The sequence below is a fragment of the Nicrophorus vespilloides genome, unplaced genomic scaffold (assembly GCF_001412225.1).
Source record: "Nicrophorus vespilloides isolate i.1.1-1 unplaced genomic scaffold, Nicve_v1.0, whole genome shotgun sequence".
In the NCBI taxonomy this organism is placed as follows: Eukaryota; Metazoa; Arthropoda; class Insecta; order Coleoptera; family Silphidae; genus Nicrophorus; species Nicrophorus vespilloides.
The window spans coordinates 1-11333 of record NW_017100104.1 but is presented as its reverse complement, the minus strand read 5'-3'; the positions used below and the strand labels follow the sequence as shown (position 1 = coordinate 11333).

At 30.3% G+C, this 11333-nt stretch overlaps 1 protein-coding gene across 9 annotated transcripts; it reads left to right on the top strand.

The window, feature by feature from the left end:
* Positions 1 to 744: 744 nt before the first annotated feature.
* LOC108568213 (serine/threonine-protein kinase mig-15) lies at positions 745 to 9343 on the top strand. Of its 9 annotated transcripts, none has more exons than XM_017929163.1 (19): positions 745 to 900; positions 971 to 1045; positions 1299 to 1364; positions 1773 to 1980; positions 2033 to 2209; positions 2435 to 2716; positions 2769 to 3090; positions 3147 to 3251; positions 3477 to 3564; positions 3628 to 3648; positions 3756 to 4012; positions 4352 to 4517; positions 4759 to 5448; positions 6456 to 6572; positions 7225 to 7480; positions 7539 to 7759; positions 7815 to 8132; positions 8800 to 8934; positions 8990 to 9343. In XM_017929163.1, the coding sequence occupies exons 1-19, from the start codon at positions 874 to 876 to the stop codon at positions 9236 to 9238; spliced, it is 3780 nt and encodes a 1259-aa protein (XP_017784652.1). In that variant the 5' UTR covers positions 745 to 873; the 3' UTR covers positions 9239 to 9343. The 9 variants fall into 9 exon arrangements, with proteins under 9 accessions (XP_017784652.1, XP_017784653.1, XP_017784656.1 ...); XM_017929164.1 differs by having other exon boundaries at positions 3465 to 3564; positions 4370 to 4517; XM_017929167.1 differs by having other exon boundaries at positions 3465 to 3564; positions 4879 to 5448.
* The last annotated feature ends 1990 nt before the right edge of the window (positions 9344 to 11333 follow it).

Sequence of the window (11333 nt, the reverse complement as noted above, 5' to 3'; positions counted from 1 at the left end):
CATACACAATGGGATACGACATCAATCATTCCGGCCCGTGTCACGATAAAATAGAAAATTATTATTTTTCTCTTAATTTATTTTTTCCAAATATAATTTAGCCATGTATTTTAATTTCTCAATTTACTGTTAAATGACGCTTTAAATATAATTAAAATTACTTTTTTTAAGTTTTCTATAATTTTATCACCATTACTTTTGTTTCAGTTTGGACAATTGTTCATTTAGTATACATATATATGGTAATTCATATAATATTGACGAGTATTATTAAATTTCTATTCTCAATATTTTCAATTCAATATTTCAATGTAAAATTGGATACTGATTATATAAGAAAAATAACTTCTTAATACTTGCATGCAAAATGTTTAATTTAGAACTTTATCAACTAATACCTAGTCTTAGTATTTATATAATTTGCAATTATATTATGTTTATGTTGTGTCCTGAAAATAAAACTGTAGATGCCTTTAACTTTTATTCAATCCTCTTTGTTACAAAATATATCTTCATATCCATTAAATTTAAATAAAAAAATAAAATTAACTTATTTTTTTTGCTAACAATTCTAGACCATGATTTCACATTTATTTTTCATGGTATTATCTGACCTCATGCAATACTATAAATTTCTTGCTTTTTTAAATTTCGCGCGCTTTTTATGCGTGTGCGCACTGCAAGTAATTGAGGACAAGGGTGGTATCTGAGTTGGTATTGAAAAGAGAAGGCGGTATGTCAGCAATGTCAGTGTATTTTAGGTGCGACGTGAGAGATGTCTGTGTTGTGAAATGAAAGACAATATTTTCTTTTTCCACAATGTCTTTTATACCTTTAACTTTAGTGTGATATTAGTTTTACTACGCAATATATATGTTTCAAAGCATATACAATACTAATGTATTTATGCATCATTGAGTTTCAAAGTTGCATAGACGATTAACTTATATATTTTTATTGAATGAAATAGAGACTCAAAATGGCGCATAATATGCCTCCTTCCGTGAATTGTTCTTTGGACGATATCGACTTAACAGCCCTCAAAGTAAGTGATCTCTATTCATACAAGAATATAAAAATTCTCGAATTTAGCAATTTGATACTGAAGAAAAACATATAATAGTTGTTGATCACCGGCGATAGTAGCTAGTGATTCACACCCATGTTTATAATAATACAATATCAAGTGCTTACCATGAACAAACGCGTACAAAAGGAATTATATAAATATCGTATACATTTTGATTTGTTTATTTTATCATTTATTAATAATTTGATTATAATATTTATTTCTGCAGGATCCTGCTGGAATTTTTGAACTTATTGAAGTTGTTGGAAATGGAACCTATGGGCAGGTTTACAAGGTAAATTGTTTTAAAATAAATGCTATTAAAGATTTATTTCTAAAGTCACTTTTATATAAATGAATGTAATAATTACTTGTTTTAGTTCACAGTGTTTATATTTCAGAATTTACTAAATTTAAAGATTTTGATTTTATTTGTGTTATTAGTAATATATTATGTTTATTTTATATAGACATAGTTGATCAGTTATTGTTTAAACATTTATGATAATTGTGATTACATGATAAATATTAAATTTAAAAATGTTCAATATTCTCTAACATTTGTAGTCTATATCTAAATATGAATAATAATGCATGAAATATATTATCCATATTTAAATATAGACAACAATGCATTTTTCACTTTTCTTCAGTGGAGTATATTTGTGTGTAAGAATATGAATATATCTTATATTTATTTTAGGGTCGGCACACTAAGACTGGTCAACTTGCTGCTATTAAAGTTATGGATGTTACTGAAGATGAAGAGGAAGAAATTAAATTGGAAATTAATGTTCTTAAAAGGTACTCAAATCATAGAAACATAGCTACATACTATGGTGCTTTTATAAAAAAATCACCACCAGGAAAAGATGACCAACTTTGGCTTGTTATGGAATATTGTGGTGCAGGTATAGTGTTGATATTTTTAATTTGATGAAAAGGTAAAGTAGTTTTTTGTAGGGTCTGTTACTGATTTAGTAAAATCTACCAAAGGCCAAAGTTTGAAAGAAGAGTGGATAGCATATATATGCCGAGAAATATTAAGAGGACTGTCATATCTACATAACAACAAAGTAATTCATCGCGATATCAAAGGACAAAATGTCCTATTAACTGACAATGCAGAAGTAAAATTAGGTAGTATAAAACATTCTAATAAATACTTTACGAACATACTTGTTTGTTCTTAATATTATTTTAAAGTAAAAAAAAAAGATAGTTAACCATTAAGGCAATGAGGCATGTGCATAATTATTATTTGTGATATACATTGCTCAGGAGGCCCAACTATCCTTAATCCGCCACTGGTTTACATACACACAACTGGAACAAATATAATATATTTTATGTTTTTTCTTATAGTGGATTTTGGCGTATCCGCTCAATTGGATCGAACTATTGGTAGAAGAAATACATTTATTGGAACTCCATACTGGATGGCTCCAGAAGTCATTGCATGCGATGAAAATCCAGATGCTACTTATGACAATCGTAGTGATCTTTGGTCACTTGGAATTACTGCCCTAGAAATGGCAGAGAGTCAGCCGCCGCTTTGCGAATTACACCCAATGCGTGCTCTTTTCTTAATTCCTCGTAATGCTCCTCCTCGACTTAAAAGCAAGAAATGGAATAAAAAATTTCAAAGTAAGATTGGTCAAATTATAAATTACTTTTCAAAATTTATATATTTTTATAGGTTTTATTGAGACAGTATTAGTGAAAGATTATCATGAACGACCATATACAGAGCATCTGTTAAAACATGCTTTCATTAAGGATCAACCGACGGAGCGGCAAGTTCGAATTCAATTAAAAGATCATATTGACCGCTGTAAGAAACGTAAACAGGAAAAAGAACGAGAAGATTATAGATACTCGGGTTCAGAGAATGAAGAAGAAGAGCCGGCTTTACCGGGAGAACCAAGTAGTATTGTACAAGCGCCAGGTGGTGATACTTTAAGGAGAAATTTTCAACAAATTCAAGAAGGCAGAACACTAGGCCAGGAACAGCCTCATAGGTTATTTCTATTAGATTTATTAGCTGCTGCTGTTATTTTTAAAAATATTTTTGCAGACGTAGTAAGGATCGAGATGAAATTCCAGAACCTGGACCACCTGCCCGACCTCCCATACCACAAAGAATTATTGTTGTTCCAGATCCACCTCCGGCTCCTAGGAGGTATTTATAAGTGTACCATGTATCCAGTGAAACATTTTGTACCTGTACATAGTAATACTTTATGGAGCAATTAGGCTGTCAAACATAATTAGCTTTTAAAGCGAAAACTGTTTTAATTTTGTTTATAAAGCGGATGTGCATGTTTTGTAGGATACCTGGTACATTACAGTTTATTGTTTTAGAATTGGCTATAATACAATATTACATTTCCAGCATGATTTCTAGGCCATTGCCACCTCCTCCAGAGAGTGTTGTACCACGGCCTCAACAATCGCAGCGTAATTCACAATCTTCTCATATGTTTAAACCTTTGGTAAGTAGTTATTGTAAAGTAATCTGTATAAACATTATATATATTGTTTTTCATATTTATCAGCCACAGCATCGTAAACCAGAAGTGAGTATAAATTATGAAATACTATTCGATCATAAATGTTTTAACATATACATATTTGATTTTTCTTTATTTCAAAATATGAATATAAAACAATTATAATATTTTAGGAACTTGATGCATTAGCAGCACATTTAAATGAGTTGGGTGTACAACCGGAAGTGCCCCCTAGAAATAATCGTAATAAACAAGCACAATCAGCTGCTAATAATAATGTTGCTACCCCTTCCAATAATCATTCCGCGCAAGCAAGTGGACCTGTTGTTCTCGAAGCTCTTGTCGATAGTGATAGTGATTCCGAACCTGATGATAATGGTAGAGTCCGTAATGATGGAACATTATTGGCGAGTGATCCCCCAAAACCTCTGTAAGTTTTTAGAAATAGTATTCCTAATATTATTACAAATGCGGCCGTAGCCGTGTGGCTATGGTCGTTGGTATGGTATGGTTGTTGGTTCGACGTGGGGGCCGATAAACCCGAAAGGGGTAGACAATAGGTCCAAAAGAAATTTATATCAATAATAAATTGATATAAATCTCTTTTTTGAAATTAAAAAAATACAAATGGTAGAAAGACCTTGCTCAATATAGTAGTTAAATGTAAAATATATTTTACAAATGTGAATTTTTAAATAATTCTTATTAACGAAATATGTTCTATCCATTTATCCCATTTTTGTTTTCTTTTGAATTTTTGTTTGGTTAGTCCTGAATTTTCTTATAGGCCCGGTTTAGGTGTTGTAGCAGAAGGCTCTACTAGTAGTTCTATTCCAAGTACAACTGGTACTAGTAGTGCTCCAAACAGACCTTTGCCACCTACCCCAGATGACGAAGAATCGCAGGGAGATAAAACTCTTGTAGTTAGAAATAGGGTAAGTGTATTTTCTTCGATTTGCGTCTTTCTTTGTTGTACAATATTTTAAATTTAAACCTAAACATATTTTACACATTTTCAATAGAAAATTATTATGTTTATGGTTTAAATTTAGTACACTCGCATGCCTTCTAGTGCTAGTTTTCTCACGTGCTATGTTATTTTATATATGTTTACACATGTTTATAATGATCTATACATTAAAAATAATATAAATCGCAATCAAACGAAAACAAAAGCAGCAGTTGGCAGCCAGTCGGGAACAACAAGAAAGGGCGTATAGTAAAGATGATGAAATAGACGAAGCAACGTTACTGAAAGATTGGGACTTTGCGCGCTTTTTCCCTTCGACGTACAAGGAGCAGGAGTCAGCAGTTTCTTCGAATTGTCAATCATCCAAAATAGACGAAAGGTCCCCTCGTCATCGTCGCAATGAGAGTGATTCGAAAATCGGCCAATTTGCTCGTACTTTTCGACGCGAAAATTCCGATTTTTTCCCTATGTCTTCCCGGCATTCTGCAGTGTTTGCAGATAGGAATATTCTATTGCGATCTAGCGCCATCTTCAGCAGTCGTCGTAGTTCAGATGTTGGATTATCTAATAGCAATGGAGAGCCAGTTTTAACAGATTTTATGAAACGTGATGCGACCAAGGGAGAGGCAACCTCATTTAGATTATCTGAAAGGAAAGAGGTTTATAGTAATATAGTAGGAAGTGAAGTGCAGATACGTCCTAGACGTGAAAAAACTGAATCAGATATATTGAAGAAATATACAATAGCTAGAAAAGGGTTGAGGGAAAATAAAGAAATCAGAAATAAGGAATTGTTACATTTTACAAATGATCTGGAAAGTGATCAAAGAGGTAGTACTCGATCTTGTAACATACAGAATCTACATTCTACAAGTGATGAATATTTAAATTTGCAGGTAATTTGTTTTATATATACTGGAGATTCAACTTGTTCGTGCTTTATAACTTATTAACATTTCCAAATTAGATTTCTCATATCATCAAATTTAAAAAGAACTAAATAGTTTTGTTCATATTATGTTCAATAAATATAATTTTAGTAGTGAGGTTTCTAAACACACGAAATTTAATTTCTAATGTATAGTAGATAAATATAAACATTAATTTATACGAGTTCAATGATTTAATTTAGTTTATTTATATTTAAATAATTATTTGATGGTAGTTTTAAAATATTAATTTTGTAATTAATAAAGTGTTTCAACCTTTATCTAGCTCTTCAATTGATATAGAGGCATCATTGTTTATTAACAGCTTTATTAATAATATGTATTTAAATATGCGCGTGTGCTGCTTTTGAACTAATGAAAGTAATGTTTCCATTTTTACCAATATAATGTATTTCTATAGGATATATATATTGGTAATTAAAACTCGACAGAATGATAACCTGATTTATTTCTTTAGATGACACGTTGAAATGATGTCAAAGGGCATGAAGTTACTTTAAAATACAATTTATTTAAAATATACAATTTATATTAAAGCATGGAGATTGATGATGACTGACTGGCTGCCAAATAGTTGACTTGTGTATTTCACATGTGCACACACATATATATATATATATGTATATGTATGTATAATGTATGTGCGCGTACAATAATCTTGCAGCGATTTTATATATTTGATGCACTATAAGGTATGAGTTCAGTTGGCATGCATACTATTTTCAATATTCCATTTTTATTTGATCATTTATAATAAATTAATTCAAAACTGTTTAGTATTTAATAGACTTATTTTAAATAATAAAAATGGATTTTTGGAAATGTATATAGCTTCTTTATAACTATTACATTATGATATTAATAAATTCGTGTGTGTATTTTAATTCAAAGGGCGATGTGATTGTTGAATAGTGTCTACCCTAAATATGGATGTAATATAATGTATTTTATAGAATGGTCGAGGTAGCAGTGATCACGCAAGGCAAAGCAGTGTTCTCCCGGATTTGTTATCGCAAGCAAGTGGGAGTCCTGGCACTCCTTCATCTCGAGATAAATCTCAAAGCGAGGAGGTAAAATATGTCATATATTATATTTTAATTAATTATTCGTATAACTTATATGTCTCTAATATCTGTGTCTTTCTCTTGGTTTTGCCTAACCGAGTGGCGACGGTAACTTCATAACGTTGTAACTGTAAGTATGAATTTGTATAATCTGTTCAAATTTAAAATTATTTTATAAACCATATGTATATGTGTGTGTGTGTATATAAGTTACATCTATTTCTTGACTAACATCTATTATATTTTTTTTTTTCTTTATATAACTAAAATCAGAATATTAGATTATAAATGAGAGACTTACAATTCGAGACTTAAAATAGTTAATCATAGTTCCTCAGAACATTATTTTCAACCAAGTAAATTGTTGACAAACTATACAGTTAGTGTTATTTTTATGTAAGTAATTTGCTATATTTATATTAAAAAATAGCCAACTGTCCTTTTATATTTCAAATTTAAGTTTATTGATTATAAATATGTTAAATATGTGAAGTATATTCAATGTCGTTATTTAGATGACATGGTGAAAACAAGTTCATAGTTACATTATAACCTATTTTATTTTCTTCATTGCGACTAAACTTAAAATACTATATAAAATAGGTACTTCATTTTTTTTGATCATTTGTGTTAGATAAGCCATCTTTTTTTTTTGTAGTACCGGCAGGCCATACACGTTACGCAATCACCAAACAGAAACGCTACACCGATAAATATAAATTCGCTTGCCTTACAACAGAAACAACGTTCATTCCTTACATTTGGATTTGGCGCTGGAAGCGGAAACTCTAGGAGAGAGTCTCACGTAAATGTTAACGTGACACCGACGTCACATGATATAACATCTGATACTCCCGAAATAAGGAAGTATAAGAAGCGCTTTAATAGTGATATACTATGTGCTGCTCTTTGGGGTAATTTAGTGTTATTAATGTTATGTCAAATAAATATAAAAAATGCTACTTTATTCAGGTGTAAATTTGTTGATTGGAACCGAACATGGATTGATGTTATTAGACCGTAGTGGACAAGGAAAGGTTTACCAGCTAATATCGAGAAGAAGATTTCAACAAATGGAAGTTTTAGAAGGGCAGAACATTCTTGTCACAATTTCTGGAAAAAAAAATCGTGTTCGGGTTTATTATCTTAGTTGGCTCAAGAGCAAGATACTTCGTACCGATGGCGTAGTTGATGTAAGTAAATATAATGTTCATATGTAACTAATAGTATATAAATATATCTTTATAGCAAGTGGAAAGGAGGAATGGCTGGATTAATGTAGGCGACTTACAAGGGGCCGTGCACTTTAAAATAGTCAAATATGAACGGATAAAGTTTTTAGTTATAGCTTTAAAAGATAGTATAGAGATATACGCTTGGGCTCCAAAACCATATCATAAATTTATGGCTTTTAAAAGTTTTGCGGAATTAGCTTATAGACCACTATTGGTTGATTTAACCGTCGAAGAAGGAACAAGACTTAAGGTTATTTACGGAAGCGGTGATGGTTTCCATGCTGTTGATTTGGATTCAGCTAGTGTTTACGACATTTATATACCGAAACACGTGAGTATTATTTTATTCGATGTTACTCTTTATTCGAAGCCTATCGTGGCACCGTTAATTGCTACTTGAACTACTGCTATATACAGGAATACCTGGCATAATGCGAGGAATCGGTTCTGCCAATAACCCGTACTGTCTAAAACCGTACAACAATGAGTTTATAAAGTAGGGAGGACCACGCGTCATCCGAGGCTCGACTTTCATTTGATCACAAATAGTTGAAAAAAGTGTTTATTTCGAATTTGACAGTATTAAAATAAGATCGCGGTTTACTTGTTAAGTATAAAATTTGATCGCGACCATTTTTAGGAGAAACGTTTATCTCAAGAACTAATAAGTTGCACAACCCTGGTATAGAAGTCGCAAATAATTATTATTTATATATGAAAATATAATTTTATGTACTATCTTTTAGAATTCATTTTTATATTGCTCAATTTTCAAAACGCACTGATCGAAGTCTGACTATTAGAGGTATTCCTGTATATGGTGGAAATAACGGAAAATACGAAGTTCGTTTCTGAAAAAATATAATCTACATTGAATTTTATTACCTACCCTTTAATACCTACTTTGGGCCAAAGTCGACCGAACTTTAAGTCATTTAATCATTATTTTCCAAATTCGAATAATGCAGCTTTAGTGATCATATAATTTAAATTTACAGAATACAGTTGCTATTTCTCCGCATTGTATAGTGACGCTACCTAATAGCAATGGAATGCAACTTTTGCTATGTTACGACAATGAAGGTGTTTATGTTAGTACATATGGTCGAATATCTAAGAACGTTTTACTACAGGTAAATTATATGTACTTGGTAATTAAATATATGTATATAATTATTTTTATTTTAGTGGGGTGAAATGCCTACATCAGTCGCTTATATCGGAACTGGTCAAATCATGGGTTGGGGCAATAAGGCAATTGAAATAAGATCAGTAGAGTCCGGTCATTTAGATGGAGTATTTATGCATAAAAAAGCCCAAAGATTAAAATTTTTGTGTGAACGTAATGATAAAGTTTTTTTCTCTAGTGCTAAAAGTGGGTCATCTTGTCAAATATATTTTATGACGTTAAATAAACCAGGAATGGCTAACTGGTAACATAAATCAATATTACGACATTACTTTAAGTTTAATATTTTTTTACTATATTTTCATTAGATAGATCAGAAACGGTTGGCTTGAACATTTATATAAATTATATTTATTATTAATAGTATTAGATTTTTCTATTCGATATTTAAAAGCATAATCATTTAAATAAGTAAATATTTTAAATATTTTGAATTTTATGTATTCCATCTTGAAAACGCAGAGATGAATATGAAATATAATAATTTAGTTATATAATATAGAGCAATAATTGAATATTTATTCTTAAGTTGCTTACAAACATTAATAAAAATAATAATTTGTTTTGTCGTTGTTTAATAATATTTATATAAATATATATATGAAATACATTGTTTTATTATTTTTTATCAATTTGAATGTTAATATCTGTGCCAACCTTCAACAGTAAAATGCTCATAATATTATCTTTAGTATTCTAAAGGTAAGAAACAATAAATACATGCAAATATTATACAAATTTTATATAAAACCGAAAAAAATGAATATGACAATGTATTTTAATGTAGTAACTTTTTATATGTAGTGTTAAACATGACGTATTAATAAATAAAACTGTATTTAGATAAAGATATGTATCAAAATGTATGTCCATTTTATTTCAATTCTGCATTATAACGTCAGTTCTTGAAAGACTCCTTGAAAAATTCTGTAGAGGTAATGATATACAATATATGGTGGTATAATGGTTTCTATATTCAAAAACAAATTGCATGTATAACCATTATCATATAACAATTCTTGTTAAATGGAATATGTATTTATATTTATATACCTAAAACTAGTATAATTTAATTGAAAAATTAGTCACTACTAATCACTATGTAATAACTATTGTCATGATACAAATATAAAAGGTACACCCCACAGTCGTTCCATTTTCGTCCTATTTCGCGTATTCATATAATTAAGCCGTCCTCTAGAATTATTTCACACACGGCTGAACAGTCTTTTGTCTTCCAGATCCCGACCGATGGCATCAATTAGTCAATTAACTTTTTTTTTAAGTTTATGAGGCATCGACAGCTTAGGTCATTAGCCTCTATCACAATCACAAAGGACTCATACAAAATACAGCAACAAGTAAGTTAAAATAAATGAATTAAATATAATTAAAATAGGTAACATATTAAAATAAAGCAACAAGTAAGTTAAAATGAATTATATGTAAATATAAGTAAAATGGGTAAAAGTAACATATTAAAATCAATCGAGTGGATAGTACATTCTTTAGAATTGTAAAAGTCTCGACTCGTTCAAAAATGAAATTATAGATTCGATGGAACCCCTCTTGTTGTCGAGATCGACAACATTAATTTCTCCATTTTGCAGAAGAAATTACAGAATGAATCAACAAGTACTTGGGTAAGTGGGTATCGAACCTACTCAATCCAGCATGTAAAAGTACGAACAAAGTCAGGAACAAAAAAGGATATTTTGTTGGAATAGGCCCTACTCAATTCAACCCCTGTAATGGCTAACGGAAAGTGATCTGAAGCATATTGGAGAGGTGCAATATTTTCAGTACAATATCTGTATTTTTGGATATACATCCCAGAACTGGACAAGTGTATCTCCTTTCGAAATAATTATATTTGTTTACTGTTGTGCAATACATTTTAAATATACACTTACTGGAGTTTACTTGTAGTTCAGTTTATTTAAATCCTAAATGAAATTCTAAATAGCCTAAAACAAATTAGTGAAATTTATCCCACCTTATAGTCCTCGTAAATGTTCCTTCAATCAGTCTGGAAAGCTAAAATAAATTAAATATATCCAATGGCACTTACAAAACAACCTTGGGAATAAAGAACTAAAAGTAAATTTCACAAGGATTTTATCGCCATTCTACTAATTTAACAATACTCACTAATGAATAGACTAATACAAGTCTTAAGAAAGACTAAAATGTTTAACAAAAATAATTAAATTTATTTGGATCAGAACAAACTGGGTTGAAAGTAGTCAAGCAGTCGCGGATACAAATATGAATAGTGCGAAAACGTTAAAGCAATAAAAACTATTTGATAGGATAAAGTAATTATGTGCTCTCCATGTACTA